The sequence below is a fragment of the Mustelus asterias genome, chromosome 6, assembly GCF_964213995.1.
Source record: "Mustelus asterias chromosome 6, sMusAst1.hap1.1, whole genome shotgun sequence".
In the NCBI taxonomy this organism is placed as follows: Eukaryota; Metazoa; Chordata; class Chondrichthyes; order Carcharhiniformes; family Triakidae; genus Mustelus; species Mustelus asterias.
This window is the reverse complement of record NC_135806.1, coordinates 57,483,237-57,505,159: the sequence shown is the minus strand read 5'-3', so window position 1 is coordinate 57,505,159 and position 21,923 is coordinate 57,483,237. Positions and strand designations below refer to the sequence as shown.

At 42.1% G+C, this 21,923-nt stretch overlaps 1 protein-coding gene across 7 annotated transcripts in view; it reads right to left on the bottom strand.

Moving 5' to 3' along the window:
* The window catches only part of cdc42se2 (CDC42 small effector 2), a 193,935-nt gene that overhangs the window by 5,351 nt on the left and 166,661 nt on the right, over positions 1 to 21,923 (bottom strand). For all 7 annotated transcript variants that reach the window (XM_078214349.1, XM_078214353.1, XM_078214351.1 and 4 more), the window contains one exon: positions 9,671 to 9,775. In XM_078214349.1, the coding sequence (XP_078070475.1) occupies positions 9,671 to 9,775 (105 nt within the window). The remainder of the gene's footprint in view (positions 1 to 9,670; positions 9,776 to 21,923) is intronic.

The following is a 21,923-nucleotide window of genomic DNA, read 5'->3' as shown; positions in this document are numbered from 1 at the left end:
AACTTCAGCTACTTGAGAAGTGCAAAAGAAGCATTATTACAGGTGTGGTGTGATTCCCCATTTTTTCTGCTATTCCTGCTAACAGAACTTTTTCACCAACAGAAGAACCGAACTAGCTGTTAAAATCTGTACAAAAGGATCATTAATCTCTTCTCTGCGAAAGAGGAAAATGTCAAAAAAAATCTTCTTGAAACTTTCTTGTGACCTGAGATTTCTCAGTAATGGTCACATTCCAGGAAAGGACTAGATTCCAAATTAATCTGTCTGCCCATTAACCACGAGCATTACAAAGATCACCAGCCTATTGGAACCATTCTGTTTCTCTTCTTGCATCTGAAATAAATAGCAGTGAGAAATCTCCCTTTTGGTGAATCGATGTTTCATTAAGATTAGTTTTTCCTTTTCGGGATCTCAACTGTGCCAAGCACTCTTCCCAGGAACAAAGGACAGCTGCTCCCAGGTCTCAGCTTTGGCACTCTGGAATGAGATGTTAGGAGGTGTGCGGAAGCAAGCCTTGGTCGGTTTTCCATCAGACTTCTACTCTGTTTCTCCTGACTGCTTAGCCTGTCTCTTACATAAGCCCAGGTACGACAGGCAAATGCACATCCTAACACCGCACTGTGGTCCAATCCACTGTATCTTCATTCTGTATTGTCGCATCATTAGGTCCAGTATGCCAAAGACAGCTGCAATTTGAAAGCTCAGAAAATAAAGTGCGTCACAGCCATAGTTAAGAGATGTTTTACTAAAATGCTGCAGCTTTCCAGAGGGATACCATTTTGAACCGCGTATTGTTGGCAAAATGAAATCACAGTTCAGAAGTTAATTTTGGCTGTGCCTCCTGCTTCACATTTACTGGTTATTTTTCCAGCTTAGGAAGCATTGAATACAAACTTGAAATCCATGTGGAGACAGCACTCAGCTCTCCACAGGGCAAATCAAATTCAGAAAAAACTATTTAACACCAAGTTTTATCCAAAAGGGGAAGAAGGAATGGAGTTACAAATCTAATAGTGGATGAACATCATTTTCACAAGTTATTTTTCCCACAGCCCTCAGTAACAAAACCAACCAACGTCACCTCTGTACATGTGTGTCTTGTATAGAGCAGAGGGCACCATGTACCATATTCCCGAGCCAGGAAAAACAAAGCAATTTTTCTTGAGCGCGCAGGGAATAAGATTCTATAGCTCTGTGGGTGTTCATACTGGACTCTGAGGTCAACGTCTTGGCTCACTTTTCCAAGCATGATTAACATGAGCTTTTTTTCCCCTCCCCGATCAAAACAATCAACTTGTTGGCTTTTCATTGTTAAATCTTTGAAAGTTAATAACTAGTTAGGGCTTCATAGAAATTTGACAATGCACTTCAAAATATGAAAAATGCTCTGCCTGATTTACTTAAAAAAAATCTCAGACCTGCCCAATTGTCGTCCGACATGTCAGTCAATACGTTCCATCGGAAAAAAGGGAAGCACGAGTTCTTCAGTGACTTTCAATTGTATTTTGACAATATTGAAAATGATTCAGCTACATTACTCATTACAGAACAAATCCAACATTTGAATACTTGAACTGTGACCGAATTTTAAGAGATACCAAAGAAATGTAACTCGAAACAGAATCTTGACATTGTCGTAGTTTTTTTTTTTACAGACCAGTTTTAAGCTTGACAGCTGATGTACTAACGTATGTCTTGATGATGACTGGACACTTACTGTTGATCTCCCAGACTGCCTATGACTATTTTAGCTGAAACATATATTTTTTTTAATGGTTAAAAGCACCTCCTTGGGGACAGCTCAAAAAGTTGTACAGCCTGAGGACTGGAGCGAACTGGAACAAATGAAGGCCAGACCTAATGTATGAGATAGTTATGGGCAGGGGAGGAGAGATAAACTGAAATCATCATGCCCATTCCCCTTTTGCTTATAATCAACGTGTTTTTTGGAGAAGAAGATAGGTGCGATTCTTAGCTCCTGGAGTGTGTGGTCAACTGAAAGAGTCAGCAATGGACGGTTGTGCGGTTAAATAAAGATCATTCACACATTCAACCTGAAAGTCTAAACACTATGTCGATCACTCCCACACACAAAAAAGATAGCTAAAGAAGTTGTAAACCAAAAGAATAGTTTGCAGTTTATGCATTGGGCTTGCAGTAGAAGAACAGTCACTGTGGGCCCAAGAAAGAAAGGAGTATATTTCCATTCTTGAATTGTAGTTCAGATGGGTCCAAATTGCTGAAGCCGGATGTCCAATTTATTGCAGGATTCCCTCAAAAAGATGAATGTGCAGCAGCAGGTCACAAAGCTGGGCACTTGTGGTTTTCATATCGAGGAGACAATTTCTTTACAAAGGACTTTGGAGTTTTAGAATCAGGTTGGGAAGCTCGTTTTAGATGTGCAGCTTTCATATTAAAGGCAAAGGCGACACAGCTTTTTGTTACCGCTGCTGTCCTGCACAGGCCTTTGTAGGTTTTAAGATAAAAACTCACTGTTTTCAGCCAATTTCAGTCACATGACCAAATTTGGTATTGCTCATTTAGCTTAAATTGAAAGCCACCGCTAGACAATGAGATAATGGATGGGTTCTTCACACTTACTCGGGATGAATTGGCTTCTGCCAGTCCTTATTGATAGGGTTCCAACTCAGATGGCATCTGGACTTGTGTTTTTGGGAACTCTCCAAACAAAAACAAGTGTGAATTCCACAGATAGCATTCATCGTGATAAGTTATGTCCTCGCCCAGCGTGATGCAATTGGGAACTTTCCAAAAACTTCAGATAGCCTCTGTTACCTGAGATTACCTGACTCTTGATGGCTATCTTAACAGTTCATCACTGTCCATTTAAAATAAGAAACAGTTTCAGAAACTTCAAGGTTGATATTTAAAGTTATGAATATGACATACCTTTACTGGGCAGAACAGACATAAAGATATCGTAGAGATTTCATTATTTGGCTGATGCACATAATTATGTAGTTTATCTAACACAACTTACAACAATCTGAGGTCCCTATCTGCTTCAAGAAGACGACCATCATCCCGGTACCTAAGAAAAATCAAGCGGCTTGCCTTAATGACCATCAGCCGGTGACTCTGACATCCATCATTATGAAGTGCTTCGAAAGGCGAGTCATGGCACGAATCAATTCCAGCTTCCCGGACTACCTGGATCCACTACAGTTTGCCTACCACAACAGGTCCACAGCAGATACCATCTCTCCGGCCCTGCACTCAACCCAGGAACATCTAGATAACAAGGACACCTATGTCAGACTCCTATTTATTGACTACAGCTCAGCCTTCCCACAAAACTCATCTCCAAACTCTGTGGCCTGGGCCTTGGCACCTCCCTCTGCGACTGGATCCTGAACTTTCTAACTCACAGACCACAATCAGTAAGAATGGGCAACACCTCCTCCTCCACGATCATCCTCAACACTGGTGCCCCACAGCCCCCTACGATACTCCTTATACACCTATGACTGTGTGGCCAAATTCCCCTCCAATTCGATTTTCACCGTAGTGGGTCGGATCTCAAACAATGATGAGACAGAGTACAGGAATGAGATAGAGAATCTGGTGAACTGGTGCGGCAACAATAATCTCTCCTTCAATGTCAACAAAATGAAGGAGATTGTCATCGACTTCAGGAAGCGTAAAGGAGAACATGCCCCTGTCTACATCAACGGGGATGAAGTAGAAAGGGTCGAGAGCTTCAAGTTTTTAAGTGTCCAGATCACCAACAACCTGTCCTGGTCCCCCCATGCCGATACTATAGTTAAGAAAGCCCACCAACGCCTCTACTTTCTCAGAAGACTAAGGAAATTTGGCATGTCAGCTACGACTCTCACCAACTTTACAGATGCACCATAGAAAGCATTCTTTCTCCATGTATCACAGCTTGGTATGGCTCCTGCTCTCCCCAAGACTGCAAAGAACAAAAGGTCATGAATGTAGCCTCCCATCCATGGACTCTGTCTACACTTCCCGCTGCCTCGGCAAAGCAGCCAGCATAATTAAGGTCCCCACGCACTCCGGACATTCTCTCTTCCACCTTCTTCCGTCGGGAAAAAGATAAAAAGTCTGAGGTCACGTACCAACCGACTCAAGAACAGCTTCTTCCCTGCTGCTGTCAGACTTTTGAATGGACCTCCCTTGCATTAAACTGATCTTTCTCTGCACCCTAGCTATGACTGTAACACTACATTCTGCACTCTCTCGTTTCCTTCTCCATGAACGGTATGCTTTGTCTGTAAAGCACACAAGAAACAATACTTTTCACTGTATGTTAATACATGTGACATTAATAAATCAAATCAAATCAACTTGTATTGCCATTTGGGACTCTCAAAGAGTCAATGTGGGACGACCAGTGTTTTAGTTCCTCATATTCATATAGAACATAATTTGCAGAAGGAGTAAACAGTACTTTATATTAACATACCAGTACTAAAAGCAGCAAGAAAAAAAGGAAGCATAACTATTATCATGGCAAACAGGATTAAACTAGCAGCTGTTATACAAAAAAAAACTTGATTTGAGATCTTTATTTCATAAAAGCTAATAGGTGAACATCAACATCCTCAACTAACTTGAAGCAAAGAAACACTAAGTTCATTTATAGCACATTATATTTCCAACACAAATCAAATTGGTGACCATGTGTCCTACAGTAATCGGCTTGAGACCAATTTTCCAGAGTATTATGGTTTTTAATGGGAGGTAATCCTTCACATTTACAATGGGATCTTATGGCTTCGCTCATCCCGAAACTGTAAAATCCCGCCCCAGGTCAACAAACCTTTCCACGGTAGCACCAGTACCACCTGAAGGAGCTGTTCTCTGCAGTGTTCGGCCTTGCACCGGATGCAAAAATAAATCATTAACTGCCTATAAAGCTGAATTAAAAATCAGGAGGCAATCACATGAACAACGTTTAATCTTAGAATATAACTGTTTTTAGAAAAGAGCTGTGGGGATCATCAGCTCCTTTCCTGTGCTTCGTATTTATTTACATATTAGCCCTTTCTTAGAAGTCGACTCTGTGCTGTTCCTGATGCTCCAAAAATATCCGCAATGCCAAGTCAGCATAGACAACATGAATAGTATGATAAACTATATTTAAAAATTCGTTTTTAAAAGTAAGGGATTATTTTTCCCCCCTCTCTCCCCCCTGCTCTCCTTTACATTTTAAATCATGCCCTCCAGGTTTTGATGGCATTGATCGCTGCTTGTATCAGTTACAGCTGGGAGAACTGCTCACGGCCTTTATAACTTTACCAATTTAAATGAGCAGCGCCACATACACCGCTGATCTACATCTCTTTACAATTATCAATATCGATATTGGCCCAATGCAGCCTTAGCTCTGGCTGTTGAGTCACATCTCAGCCTTTATAATTGTAGCTGACAGTAACCACTGACTGAGACATAACTCATATCCAGCTGCCATCAGAAACAAATACAAAAGGGTTTTCAGATCACTGTTCAGTCCGAGCAAAGCCACAAAACGAAACCTGGCCACTGTTTTCATTTCCTGTTATTTGAAATGTAGGCTGAGCAGCTTGATGTTTATTGGGGGGGGACAGAGATAGCGGTATATTTTGCTTTTTCAGGAGTGAATGTTCTTTTTCATTTGTGTGATACGGGAAATAAGACTACATTGAACACTGCTCTTTTTGATTCAGACTATAAACTATCCATCTTATTTCTAATTGTACAAGGCTACATTTGTAGAGGCCGTAACTCTAGGGGGAGAAATTTTCACACCAGATCCACAGCAGTATCTCGGTGACTGAACCAAAATGGGAAACTTAGCAACTGGCAGACTGGGGCAACGCATGCCCTTTAATTCAGTGTTAAAGCTGGTTTAGAAAAGCTTTGCACATTGCTTGTGGACAGAAGGTTTACATACTGCTTGTGGACAGAAGGGTGGGGTATAGACAGTGTCTATAACTGGAGCCTGGAATAAATGAGTAACCTCACTGTCACTGGGCTCAGTGTCCCTGCAAAACACTTCCTCAGCTTAGTTCCCATCAGGATTACGGGGAAGGAGAGCAAGGACCAAGAGACACATGTGTTGCAGCAAAGGTGCTAACTTACTAACTACAACCATGAACTCACTGGCACTGTTTGAGCTTCACATCATGTGATCAGGTACTGATGAAGTGGGAGCCACAGCTTACATTGTTCACTGTCTTTGCGCATGAACAATGAAGACTTTCAATTACAAAGTTACAATGAATGTAAAATTAATTCTTCATCGTCACCACTTATGCCAAACCTGATACTAATTCAAATTATTTTGCCAATCATGTGTCACAGACAGAACGCGCGTGCTGTCATTGCCTTTGTTTATTTTGAATGGAAAGAGGTACGTCTTTCCTTCCCCTTGAAGTGTGTATGCCAATTAAATAACTTAGCAGCAAGCTTTTGTGAATTTAAAATGAAGAGGATTATTTATTGTCTCACACTCATCCTGAATTAATGCAACATCTCAGCAGCATACGTACACAAGATTGGATACAGATAAAGATGGTGCACTTCTATATACTGAAATTGATTGAGTTTCTAATTTATGATTTCTGGTTTCCCATGTTGCAGGCCTGTGGTTTCTTGAATGGATTTGATGACTTAAAGTTGAAGTGAGCATCTTGTAAAGCAAAAGCTTCACAGCAGGTTGCAGGATTTCTTGTAGTTAAATATTTCAGAGGTTGGTTCTCAGACGAACTTTGAAATTGGAATAGGTTAAGTACAGCGACTGTTTGATGACTTGCAGCTCGTTTTGAGTCTGGTTCTCAAGACTGGCTGACGACTGTTAGTTCTGATGGATCTGCTGGCTCCTGGGGTGATAAGGGTGAAATCCTTGAAATCATCATCAATTCACATGACTGCTGGGTTACACTTTCTGAGGCCATCCAGTCTAGCTGGGGGAGGCCACTGTTATAAAATGAGAAGTTAGTAGTAGCCACTCAGTTTTGATCTTCCTTTTTGTCCAGTATGAAACAGAGACAGGCAGTCTGGAAACTCCATAGAATTTAGGTTTAGTCCATCCTTAAACAAAGAGGTGTGTGAATTCCATAAATGGATGAGAGGTTCCTTCTGCATAGTCTATATTTAATTAGGTATTCACTGGAGACCTGCTACTGCTTGTAGTCCAAATGACAAACATCAGATGATTTGTGGCAACCAACTTAACAACTGGTTTGTGTCAATATTTAGAAGTATTGGCTGAAAGTTCATATACGCCATGCCAGTACAGGGCATGGCAAAAGCTTTTAAAGGCCTGAGATCTTAAACTTTGAAGGCCAAAACTTCACAACCTCACTGAATTTAAAAGTGATTAAACATAGTCAGAAAATACAGTCATTCTCACATTCTTTGAGGTAGACTGCAGCCTGCAAGGAGAATTGTCAATATTCTGCACAAGAATTTTTAGCTTGTATAACTATAGCCCCATTCCATTTTGACCAATGCTTTTTCATATTTGCCACAAAAAACTTGGAGAGAATTTATTGGAGTGAAGCATAATATCCAAATTCAGTAGTACTGGCCTTTCACCCTTGGAATAAGCATTTGAATCCAGCCCAAATTAATCTGCCAAAGTCTCATCTCAATTAGTACAAAATTGATACCAAAGATACAATATTAACCTATATAGAAAACAGAAGTGAAGGAACTTTTGAACAGATTAGATAGCTGGGTGAAGAAAATGGAAATGCAGGGATTTGGACACTGAGTGGGTACATGAGATGATTTCTGCTAATGTGGAGGATAAGTAGCAATGCAGCCCTGTTGCACTGAAAAAATTTTGATTTCATGTCGTAATTTTTGTGTGTGCTACAACTGGTTTAAAATAATGTGGTGTGATACTGGCCTTGAAATTGTGGTTGCAATGACAGAAAAATTGTCAGAGTTCATCATCATTACCAGGCAAAACTGAAGTTTGCACAAATGTGGTTACACATGAAAATCTGGAAGTTACTGTCAGTGGCAGCCTGCGCCTTCATAGACGACGTGTTGCTGTCTTTGCATAGCAATTAACAGAGTAACCAATTCCATCTTTTATTCTCGCTGCAAGAACAAGGAAGATGTCAACTCTTGCTTTATCAGCAGCAACTGTGATTTTAACAATTTAGTAACTCAAATTACTGCTAAAACAGCAGTAAACTTACGGACCCAGAGCTATATTTCCAAAGTGTGGAGTGTAATTCCCTCAAGAGTAGGATTTAAAGTATTCACGATTTTGAAAACAATGAAAACTAATGTAGTCCAGTGTCTCCATCATCGCATGTGCGAGTCCCAATCTTTATGTTGCTTTCTGCACCATGATTAAAATGTGAATGACAGTCCCTACTTTTTACTTCCTGCTTATGAGAATTTTTCAATACGATTGGCTGTTCAGCCTGCTTGTCCCCTGTACTGTTTTTGGACACTAAGTGGTGACAAATTCAAATTTACATTTAAAATAGAGGATGTCTAAGCACGAGAGCTTGTCTAAATTTTGTGGACAATTTTTCTTGAGGTCAGCGGTGAGTGTTGGGCCTGTGATACGGACCAGAAAATGTGCGCCAGTATTGATAAAGGCAGTGGTGCATTGTATAAAATTCTTTGGTCCACTCTTTTTTTTTGAAAGGCCAATAACCCAGTTGGAATAAATACATTAATGCCTTCATTAACCTAGCATAGATGCTCATTACTAGCATTACACCACAGAATTTTAGCCCAATTATTGGGGTAAAGCAGAATTGGAGAATATCCTGCTTTGAATGCAACTGAGCAATACATAACTGAAAGGAAAAATTAAAATACTGCAAGTGCTAGAAGTCTGAAATAAAAACATTAAAATGTTGGAAAAGTTCAGCAGGTCTGGCAGCATCTCTGGGGAGAGAAACAGAGTCCGTATGACTCTTCTTCAGAGCTGAGTGGTCTGCAGTAACTTCACTGGTCACATTCAGGGAAATGGCAGGATAATAGATTTGCCCTCAGGTGACCCCAAGCAAGTTTTTTTTTATTCATTCGTGGGACATGGGCATCGCTGGCTGGCCAGCATTTGCTGCCCATCTCTAGTTGCCCTTGGAGGGTAGTTGAGAGTCAACCACATTGCTGTGGCTCTGGAGTCACATGTAGGCCAGACTGGGTAAGGACGGCAGATTTCCTACCCTGAAGGACATTAGTGAACCAGGTGGGTGAGGAAGAAATCCACAAAGATTGTGACTGCTAATCACAGTAGAGTGATCTCTGATGGAAAGTGATTAAGGGATACGGAGCAGAGGCAGGCAATGGTGTTGAGGTACAGATCAGCCATGATTTAATTGAATGGCAAACAGTGTGGTTGAATGGCCTACTCCCTTTCCTATGACGTTGGGTGAGAATAGGGTCAGATTTGGCTATGACAGATATCTGTCAGCACTCGATTTCTTCATTCATGTATAAAGAATGGGAAGATGGCTGAATTACTGTAGAGGTGACAGTACACATGGGGAACACATGTCCTGAACATGTCTATACTTTCACGGGTAAGGGAAAATTAGAAGTGGAGGAAAGAAAGGGACAAAAATAAAATACATCGAGATGGATTACATGAAGGACTATTCAGCCCGAAGCCAAAGCTGTCCAATCTGTTTTTGTAACTTTACTTCAAAAGGGAACTGTTTGTACTCACGGAGTTCATTCCACTATTGAAAACATCTCCTGATCCTACATGGGCCGTGTGAACAAAGTTTGTCGGCTCTCCTATCATGCTTCGGTCAATCCGCCGTCGCCGCTTCTAAAACAGAAGAGAGGGTCGTCAGAATTCTCTACCCGTTACACAGCTCGGTCAACAAAAAAAAACACCACAACAAGAACAATGTTTCAGTTTCCATTATAGTTACTGTACCTGCTTCCAAAAGGCAGCGACATTGAGACCCGTTCACCACCTTAATAAACACAGGCAAGTGTTTCCAGGATTCAGTTCAAATTCTGCTCCATTATAGAAACTGAAGAACTGCCAAACCGAAATGGTCCTCGACTTACTAACGGCTTCCATTTTAACCACAACAATGTATAAACCAAACACACGGATTGTGTGGTTTGTGTCCAACAGGGATACTGACTACAAGATGCGTATGCTGATACAGTACAGGGTCTTTGAGATGTGATCCCTTGTCAAAGAACTGCAATAAGAAGTCTAACAACACCAGGTTAAAGTCCAACAGGTTTATTTGGTAGGAAAAGCCCCGAGCTTCCGAAAGCTAGTGGCTTTTGCTACCAAATAAGCCTGTTGGACTTTAACCTGGTGTTGTTAGACTTCTTACTGTGTTTACCCCAGTCCAACGCCGGCATCTCCACATCAAAAGAACTGCAATGCAGGAGCCCAGATTTTAACCTGCAGCCCCCATTTGGGACAGGTGGGAAAGTCCGGTAGGAAGTTGAGTGTGATACTCGAAGCAGCCTGGCTCGATCCTGGCCTCCATTTTCATTATTCGGAACTGCCTCTCCTCCCCCCTCCCCCCCCGCTCCAAAGCCAATAGGAAGAACGCAAAGCTGGTCGGAGGCAACATGTATTTATGCGGAAGCTGGACTCCACTCGTAACCATGGAAATGGCCCCTCGACATAAAGTTAGTGCCATTGAGGAGGGGCTTCCTAACAGTAACCAGCGCTGGAAGAGAGATAGAGATGGCCGGGGCCCAACAGCCACATAGTTAAATTGACAGCCCAGTGTGGCACTGAAGGCACCTAAACCAGGAGGATTTAATTCTCAATCTGCACTGAGTTAGTTGATGTTGGACAAAATTGCTGTAATATCTAGCCTCAGTAGGCATAATCTAGATAGTAGGAATGCTGGAAAGGCTCAAGCATCCATGGCACTTGGGAGTGGATAGGGAATGCCACAATGTTTTGGCAGTTGTGCATTACAGCACAGATCCACCTTTTCAGCAGAGGAAGGATAAAGGACCTGGGAGCAAGAGACAAAAAGCGTACAAAGCCCACATCACTATTTCCCTGCTGCACCCACAGAATTACCACAGCAAAGCACATTTTCCTTAGTAGGCACTCTGTGGGCTGCTACAGTTTATATTCAACTCCATCTTAATGGGCAGATCATAAACTCTGTCAAAACTTGTGCAAATGCAGTACAGATGACAAGCTTGTGTATAGGCCTTTAATTATGGACTGAAGAATTCCATATGGATTTTTTTTAAAAACAGAGACACTAGCCCAGGAAATAAAAGCGCAGCTACTTACTGAAAGTGGAAATATGTATTTATTCTGTTTAACGTGTGGATTCCATTCACAAATAATTCCGTAATAGATTTCCTTACATACACTTTACTAATTCCTATCCTTTCCTCTGTGAACTTTGTCGTAAACCTCTCGAAAAGTAGAAAGACTTTTTTCAGTCCTCTGCAACGACTACATGCAGGAAAGTTTGCAGTGCATCTGAATTCCGTGTATTTGGACAAAACATTCTCCATCAGAAAATTGAGACAGCATAATTGAAATAGCAATAAAATGGATGCATTGCCAAAACTGGCTGATGCCCAGTGAGGCCTTGGCCTTCCAGGTAGGCTTGCCATTTCAAGAGATGCAAATCCTCAACAAAACTGTGTTTGTGAGGTAATGGTAAACCAAAATGGAAGATTTCCTGTGGCACTGTCCCTTTAAGTATCAATCTGCAGAGTAAGGGCCATATGACCCAGGGAATCTATCAGGGAGCAGAGTGGGGTATCACCCTGGTGAGTGTGGGCTTCTGTACCCAGAGCCACCTGAGGAGCTGATTGCAGGCATAAGGCTGCAAGCCCCCGTATGGTTTTAACCTGTAAATAAACGAGTTGTGTTTTCCCTAAACCGGTGAATGGGCATCTTTACATTTCCTTTGTTCACTATTTATACCAAAACTGAGGATAGAGTTTCAGCCAAAAACATCAGTGCAATCAATCTGGACGGAATTGACTAAACCTGCTCAAAAGGATTGGGGAATTTTAAACCCAAGTTACACCTCAAGCCACTTATATTTGTGTTTTCCACAACCTCTTACACCGGTTTCAGATCACATTCACTTAGCTCAGATCCCACCCACAAAACTGTCCACATCTCTTAAAGAATAATCACATGACAGGCCTATGTCATTGAGGAACCAGGATATAGCGCAACATGTGACCTGCAGGCTACTGTTAGTGGGTGCTGTTGTATCCCTAGTGTTTGTTGAAGTCTTGTGTAATGTGTATATATACTGGTTCTAGTCTTCAAGTAAATAGAATCTACTTATGGTTTACCAATGCTGTGTGTGAGAGAGAGAGAGAGAGACTGGTGGAGTTTGAATACAGAAGCCAGAAACACAACAACCCGCAGATCATCATTACGAGATTCTGCCAATTGTGAAAGTTCAGGGAGGCTCTTCAAATTGTGCTTTTTTTTTCTTATCTAGGTGCACAAACAAAAGTAGTAAAATTTTGTAAAATGTATTTTCATGTCAAAAAAATTACATATTTACTAAGAAACTGACCAGCGCATGTCAACGAAGGTACTGTTTAGTATTAAAAATATATATTTTCAGTAATTTTCAATCAGGTTACACACCATCACTTTCTTATTAAAAAAAGCTTATTTGCTTATAAACCCATCTTCAGGGGTATTAATGAAACTATACCTGGTTACTTATCTTAAATACAGTGAGGAATCTATCTTAATGGGGGAAAAACGTCAATTGTGTGATATGTGCTAATCCGTGGGAGATTTGCTCTGAGACTGAAGCAGACTATTCATAAAGTGTGTTTCCAGTGACCTCGGGATGAACTTCAAATTACATGGTCTGTTCTATTGCTAAAACCACCTAGTCCACCTCTGTAATATTGCCTGACTCAGCCCTGTTGCAAGTCATCTTCTCCTGACACCCTCACACGTCCCTTTGTTACCTCTAGACTTGGATTATTCTATGAATTTATGGCGTCCTCCATGCTTTACCTTCCATAAACTTGAGGTTATCTTAAACTCTGCTGCCTTTGTTCTTAACGCAACAAGCCCATTCACCCAACACCCTTGTGCTCACTAATCCAACTGGCTCCTAGTTAAGTAATGGCTTGGTTTTTAAAATTCTCATCCTGGTTTTCAAATTCCTTCATGGTCTCGCCCTTCTCTATCCCTATAATCTCCATCAGCATTTCAACCCTTCAAGATATCTGCGCTTCTCTGATTTTGGCCTCTTGGGCAGACCAATTTTAATTGCTCCACCAGGTGGCCTGCACCTAAAGTTCTGGAATTCCCTCCCCACACCTCGCCTTCCGCTTTTAAGACCCTCTTGAAAGCCAAATCTCTGACCAAACTTTTGATCATTTGCCCCAATATCTCCTTCTCTGGTTAGGAGGTGGCTTATTTTGTTTAATAATGTCCTTTCTGAAGTGCCTTGGGACATGTTGTTACATTAAAGACATTATATTTAGAGAAGTTGGTTGTCATTGCTGGTGATTATGAAAATTAATTTTAGTGAAAACTTGGACTGTAACTTAATCAGTGCAATTTCAAGAGCATCTTGGGTGCAAGTTCACAACTGACCCTCAGAGAAACTGTACCCCTCATTCTTTACAGCAGTTACAATTTTACTTTAATTAGTGACAGAGGAACTAAATATATCTGGGTATTTGGGCTGTTCACGGCAGCTCTTTGCCTTACCCTCCTGCGACCAGATGGCAAGTTGTGATTACGCTTATTTTTGTTAACTAAAAAAAGCACTTTTACACCCACTGTATTCTTGTGTTGGCTGTGACGCCTTGCAACACTTGCAAGATACATGAATAACGGGCAGGGGCCAAACCCTGTCTTTCACTGCATATACTGTGAAATCTGCACCCTTCCTGGCCGATCTCACGTTTATTTAATCAGGAGCATTAACCAATTGGATTCCTGTAAGATTGTTTGACAAAAGGCGAGATTAGACCAATTAATACAAGCTGATGAGACAGGAAAATAAGCACAACTCAAACCAACCCATCCAAGTTTGCATACTTGTAATTACAGAGTAACAGTGGAACTACTTTGTTTTTAAAAGTGAAGAAAAATACTTGAGTGGGCAAATAGATACTCAAGTTCCTCAGCGACATGCGAGGTATGGTGCTCGGATTAGGTTTTTGGGCAGAGCACTGGTAATATATCTTTTAGACAATCAGTCAATAATATGGCACAGAGCAATGTTCAGTTGATTCCAACAGAGAACAAATCTTTTCCACTGATTTTAAAATTCTCACCCTCGCTTTCAAATCCCTCCACGGTCTTGGCCCTCCCGGTCTCTGTAAAGTCCTCTAGCTCTAGGGCCTTCCAACAGACTTGCATTCCACCAACTCTGGCTTCTTTTTGTATTCCTGGTTTTAATCACTTTACATTGGCAGTCAAACCTTCACCTGCCTGTGCTCCTAGCTCTGGAATCCTCTCCCTTAATCTTTCACAGAGTCATAGAGGTAAACAGCACAGAAAAAGGCCCTTCGGCCCATCACATCTGCGCCAGTCAAAGACAAACCACCTAAATATTCTAAACCCATTTTCCAGCACTTGACCCATAGCCTTGTATGTCATGGTATTGCAAATGCACGTCTAAGTACATCTTAAATGTTATGAGGGTCTCTGCCTACCCTTTCAGACAGTGAGTTCCAGACTCCCACCACCCTTTGAAAGAAATGGCCAGATAACCAGTTTTAATGATGTTGGTTAAGCACAAATATTAGCCAGTACACAGAGGAGATCTCCCTTCTCTTCAATGGCGTAATAAGATCTTTTACACTACATTTTACATCCCAGACATACTGTCTTCCACCTTCTTCCATCGGCTGAAAGATACAAAAGTCTGAGGTCACGTACCAACCGACTCAAGAACAGCTTCGTCCCTGCTACTGTCAGACCTCTGAATGGACCTACCTTTTATTCAGCTGATCTTTCTCTACACCCTAGCTATGACTGTAAAACTATATTTTGCACCTTCTCCTTTCCTTCTCTCCTATGTACTCTATGAATGGTATGCTTTGTCTGTATAATGTGCAAGAAACAATACTTTTCACTGTATACCAATACATGCGACAAAAATAAATCAAATCAAATTCATTTGAGGAGGGTCTGTTTAAGGAAATTAACAAGACTAATCAGCATAATGTACTGAATAGTAGTTTGTCAGCTCAGAGCTGAATTAATTCTGGGCATATAGGTCCTTCATATAGGTCACTGGGGGCAGCTCGATGACACAGTGGTTAGCACTGCTGCCTCACAGTGCCAGGGACCTGGGTTCAATTCCAGGCTTGGGTCACTGTCTGTGTGGAGCTTGCACATTCCCCCAGTGTCCAAAATACTTCCTATTCACCAGCACCCAATCAGCCCAATCACAGGGCCTCACTCAATTCAACCATTTTTTCAGCACTGCACACCAATCTCATACCAGGCTTTCATCATTAGATTACTGACAGGAAGACACACCTTACAGCAAAGCAAAATGGACAAAAGTTGGCTAATCATCGAAACAAAATGCATTCACATTTCTTTCCTATGGAAATACCTGGAGTGAAATTCTTTTGGAGATTGCAATGCCATTGATAGTCCTCCTACACTTCTACTTTTCCCTGGGTTTTGCATCATAAGCACTCCTCACTGCAGGAGAAACAGTCACACTTCCTAGCGGCAGAGACAGCAATAATGCTCAAAGACAGCTGTTTGCGAGTGGTTACGTAATGTGGTCTGAGGCTGGATATTTCAATGCAGGAAACAGTACAGATAATTATAGGAATGTTGAAAGCATTCGTGATGTCCCCTGAAAAATCACAGCACCAGTATTGACTTTCAGGGCAAGCAAATTGATCAGACTGCTCGCCCATCACAACAGCTATGCAAAGTAATTATTCCGCAGAATGATCAAGTTTAATAAGTATAGCACCTCGGACGTCATTTCCGCTGCTGTTTTTAATATCTATCATTTTTTCCCAAACAGTTTTTTGTGCAATTCTCTTCATTATTGCGCTTTCTGCATGGTTTTATCAATTTCTATATACTATTTAAACTCAGTTTAAACTTACCTAAAATCAAACCTCTTCCAAATATTTTAACAGAGGACAGCACAAAATTAGTTCGCAGCAACACACAGAACAACCTTACAGTCAATGAGTAATAGTCCCAAGATGTATCGGACTAATAACAAAAATGCTCTATTAGGAACTCTCTCAATTAGCCAAAATATGCATTGTCTAACCAGCAGGCAAACTCAAAGAGCTGCAGAATAATTTCTTGAAGTGGAAAGATAAAATGGGAGTTCTCTGCCCGCACGAAGCTTTCCAATTTTTCCACATGTTGCATTTACAACACCGACAGAGGTTTGCACTGAAGCACCTTATTTAAACATGCCTAATGGTGTACACAGCACTGGAGGCACATTTTGAGCGTTGGTCAGACACACAATGTAGGAGGGAACAGGAGTGCTGACCCACTGAAAGCTCCTGCAGTGCACGTCAATGGCTTCTTTTAAAAAATGGACGGAACAAAATCTGAAAAATGTTCAATATTTTTGGAGAAGCAGGCCACAGCTGAGGATCAGAGATGAACCCCATCATTCCCTGGTCAATGAGCCAGCGTCTCTCTTCAGTGCGCCATCAAATTAGAATGAAGAACAGGATTTTTTGGATGGAAAGGTTTCCCCACCATTAATTGGCTCAAAGCGAGATTTCCGTCCCAACCTGGCTTTAAGGACTCCTGGTCAATCCTGATTGGCTGGCAGCTCTGTTGCATCAGGTTCCAGTGCTGCTGGAACCACAGCCAGTCCCTGAAGGAAAGGAGATAATGGACGCTGTACTAACATCCGGGGCTGTGGCAGGGCCTGGCATGCAGGCTCAAACTAGGACTGGTGAGGGGTGTAAAGAGGAATGCGGGGGGGAAGAGGGAACAAGGGTCCCTAAAGGAGGTAACTTCCCCCTCCCTCCCCTGACATCAGTCCACATAGCTAAAGCTGCTATCTGCTTAGTGTTCATATATTTCCCACTTTGCCTGCTGTGTCATGAATCATTCAAGTATAAAATTTGAGTCAATCAAGTGTGAAGGCCACGTGCAAAACACACCAGGAAATGCAATGCTTGTTGTCAGGGTTTGATACGTGCTCCTCCTGCCCCCAACACCCAGTGCCCTATCCTTTAAGGTCCACATCTAGCTCTGTCCCACAGAGGAGCTGCCAGATTTCACACCCTCCTGATCAGCAGGATGCATCTTACGTTCACTCAGTGTTGGCAGCTCACTGAAAATACTTCAAGGGCGGCCAACCGTGAAAACTGGGCGAGCCTTGTCCATGCAGTCGGGTTTGCAACTTCAAAACTTCTGCCAGATGGACCCGGACATACAAAGGTTCAATACCTCCCCACCCTCACTGTTCATATTATAGACTAAGAGCTGGAGATAAGCTGATGATCCAAGACTTTGAGAAGCCACCATGGCAACCCCCTGAACATATTCAGCATTATGGCTCAGTGAAAATGACCAATAAACCTGCCTTCATTTATCTCCTAGGGTATGGAAGGTGTGAAGCTGTTACTGACACCACACAATGGACATAACGTCAAGGACACAGTGCTAAAAGCATTGGGGGGAAGGACTGTAATCAGAAGGAGACCTCAACTCTGACACGAATTACCACATATTATCTTGCTGAGCGTAGTATTTGCCTCTGTATGGAATGTCCCTAAATGTCCTCGTGCTGGTGAGGTCAATGTGTAATGAAAGCACTGATGTGCTGGAGGTTCTTCTTCCTGTTTAATTCAAATGGTAAGTGGAGCTTCTCAAAAGTACACACGTGTATGTCTGCCTCAGCGTGGTTTTTTTGAATATGGTTTTGGCAATGGGGGACAAAGAAGCAACGGACAAAAAGAAAAAGAATCAATTTTCATGCACCCCAAACAACGACAATTACAAGCAACCCTCAGAAACAGCTTGTTATTATCTTGGACCAGATCTCCAATACGATCTGGTTATCGCAGATTCAAGACACTTACTAAGAAAATAAAGCCAGAAGTTTTCCAATATCTATCTATATCCTAATATTCACAGTTAATATGAGATACATGTGAATTAACAGGCTGTGGTCAAACACACCATGTTGCACAATCAACGCAACCTTGGAAGATTCCACTGATTTCTCAATAACCCACCAAGATGTCAATGAACACAAGAGACAAGCAATCTCATTGAAACTCTCGTCTATTTCATGGGGCATTCCAGTATTTGCCTTCGAAGACCTTTCCGAATGTTGCTCTAAATCTGACAGCCTCAAACACGGTCCACCTCTCAGGATTTCAATCTCGTCTCCCAAGACGACAATCCTCTGGATTCCCGAGTCTGCACTCCAACATTAACTCTCAAGCAGAACTTCATCTGGGCCGAGCAGAACATTACTGCTCCAAAGGGGAACCTTCACCCTCGCGGCCCAGAGCAGGGAGTCAGCAAACTTCTGCTGCTTCCTTAGATCTTCAGGGCCTTTTCTGAGCCCCTATTACTTCAAATTTGCCAACCACAGCCCTTGTTCTGTTTGGAGCCTCTTTCTCTGCTCCTCTCTCTTCTTAACCGGGACCTCTCCTTGTCCACTCTGCCTATACCCTGTCTGCGACTCTACTTTTGGGACCTCTCTCTGTCCCCTCCCTGGGACTGCTCTCAATATGGCGCTCCACTCCCTGGTCACATGATTTGGTTTACTTTACTCGCAGGTGCAGTGGGCCCATCCTTGGCCCAAACAACCACAAACTAGCATATTGCGCATGTGCTGCCCACTCATGGTCCATACACGTGTAGAAACTCCCAAAGTCTGCCAGGACTTGGGAATTCCAATCCCCCCGCTTGCCGATAAGGTAAGTTTGGAATCACGTAACCAACTACATTTGCTTCTCACGGAATAACCCAGCTTTGAGTAGACTGCACTGGACAATAATGCCAGCCGATAGGTTCTGAGGATGCTGTCAGAAGCAAGAATCATTTTACTATCTTTTCAAGAGTTTTGCAGGCAGGGTATTGGCCCTTCTAAAAAATAATTAATTTGAATCCATGACATTAATACTGAAAAAATCCACAATGAGCTTTCTGCTGTTTTTAGGCGTTTAAGTTTTAAAAATATAATTAAATATTCCCATCCTTTTCCTATTCCATCTTGACTCAGTATCTAGGTTGGTCGCCTCTCTTTCTGTGGGCAAACATTGAACCTCGCATTGATAGCACCGACCCTGTCACCCCTTCTGGTCAAGACCAATATCAATCGTGGATGCAAACTGATTTTCAGCAGCTCCACATCCCAGTTTAGCAGATCAGCTCAGTACACCAGGCCCTTATCACTTTGAATCAAAGAATCTTAAAATCCCTAAAGTGAAGAAAGAGATCATTTGGCCCATCGGGTTTACACCAACAACAACCCTACCGAGGTCCTATCCCCCTAACCCCACATATTTACCCTAGCTAATCCCCCTGGAACTAAGGGGCAATTTATCATGGCCAATCCACCTAACCCGGCACTGAGAGGGGAAACCGGAGCACCTGGAGAAAACCCATGCAGACACGGGGAGAACGTGCAAATGCCACACAGACAGTAACCCAAGGCTGGAATTAAACCCGGGACCCTGGCACTATGAGGCAGCAGTGCTAACCACTGTGCCACCATGCCACCCTTGAATGGGTTGAACGCCAGTGCTATATATTTTGTTTACATCAGGGCTATAAGCTTTGTTGCTTCAATGGTTATCTTTCTATGTCTTTGCAAATATACGAATCCTTCCCAAATCTCTAAGCCAGGTGAACAGAGAAAATGCAACAAAAACAAAAGAGGAAAAGAGACTGAGAAACGCAGTGAAAAAGAGCAATACAGGAATTTTTTTTATCGTCTCTTACAGATCATTTGATGGGTTACAACTTACCATTTTTACACATGTTTATGTTTTTAACATGAGGCTATGTCCCTGGTACATGGCCTGTGACTGAAACGCTCTCACCCAAGGTCTGTCCAATGTTAACAGTTCAAATTAAACCAAGCTGGACACACTGCAGTGTGCACCCTCAAGCTACTACAGCTCTGGCAACTCTCAAACATCAGTGTGTTGTGCTCGACATGCCTACACACATTCACAGCAGGAACTGGAATTTTATACTGCCAAAGGGGATGGGAGTTCCGCAACACATCTACAGTTACACAAATCTCAAACAGGAATATGGTTATTCAGTATCGTTTTAGGCCATCACGCTGAAATGGTAATGTGTTCTGATCAGGTCGTGGTTTGAATATTGCATTCAGTTCTGATCACCGAGATGCAAGTGAGATTATCCAGGTTTAGAAGTGGTGCAGGGAGAGGCCATAGGACGTTGTTCCTCAGAACTAGGCTCTGGCACTAGTGACAGTTAGAAAAACTGGGATTTTTCAGTCTGGAAAGGAGGCAAAGTTTAGAGGATTTTATAGATTTATACCGTGTGAAATACAGAAAAGGTTAACTGTGAGCACTAGTTCAAGTTAAAGCTTCAAAGGTCCTTTAGACTAAAGGTCAAGATGACATTGGAACAACAGATAAAAGCCAAATTTAGAAACAGAGGTTAGAAACATTTATTTGTTGAAAGCGTGATTAATACCAAGAAGAGTCCTCCAGGTAGGAGTAGGGGAGTGAAGGCAAAAAGCTCAACTTATTTAGAAGGCAGAGATATGTTATAATGGGGTGGGGTCACAGGTTTTTGTAGGAGGATGAGCTTTATGGGTCTCATCTGTACTTAATACTGTAAATGTTTGTCACAGTTACATGTTTCAAAGTGACAAGATGTTGTTTTAAATCAACTCTTTGAGAGAGAAAAGCCAGCAGGCCTCTTGATAGCTCAATAAGATCCTGAACCATACAGAGTAGAAAGATTCCAAGTTTGATTCTAAACAGTACCAAGCATCACGCAAACCAGCCTCCCATCCATTGACTCTGTCTACACTTCCCACTGCCTTGGCAAAGCAGCCAGCATAATTAAGGACTCCACGCACCCTGGACATTCTCTCTTCCACCTTCTTCCTTCAGGAAAAAGATACAAAAGTCTGAGGTCACGTACCAACTGACTCAAGAACAGCTTCTTCCCTGCTACTGTCAGACTTTTGAATGGACTTACCTTGCATTAAGTGGATCTTTCTCTACACTCTGGCTATGACTAACACTACATACTGCACTCTCTCGTTTCCTTCTCTACGAATGGTATGTTTTGTCTGTATAGCGCGCAAGAAACAATACTTTTCATTGTATATTAATACATGTGACAATAATAAATCAAATCAAAACAAAAGCTGGTCTCAGACAGGTAGTGATAAGAATTATGTAACTGGTCCCAATGCCTTATGGGTCAGAAAGGGAAAATTCAGCCAGGGTTCCTGTTCATCTTGTGTCCTCGTCATCAATCGCTGAAAGTATGCACACAGATGCAGCAGGCAATAAAGATAGCAAAAGGTATGTTGGCCTCCATAGCAAGAGGATTTGAGTATAGGAATAGGGATGTTTTACTGCAGTTGCACAGGGCATTGGTGAGACCACACCTGGAGTACTGTGTGCAGTTTTGGTGTCCTTATCTGAGGAAGGATGTCCTTGCTATAGAGGGAGTACAGCAAAAGTTTACCAGGCTGATCCCTGGATTGGCAAGACAGTCATATGAGGAGAGACTAAGTCGGTTAAGATTGTATTCATTGGAATTTAGAAGAGTGAGAGGGGATCTCATAAAAACTTATAAAATTCTAACAGGATTAGGCAGGGTAGATTCAGAAAGAATGTTCCCGATGGTGGGGGAGTCCAGAACTAGGGGTCATAGTTTGAGGAGAAGGGGTAAACCTTTTAGGATTGAGGTGAGGAGAAATTTCTTCACCCAGAGGGCGGTGTATGTGTGGAATTCACGACAGTCATGATGTGGAGATACCGGCGTTGGACTGGGGTAA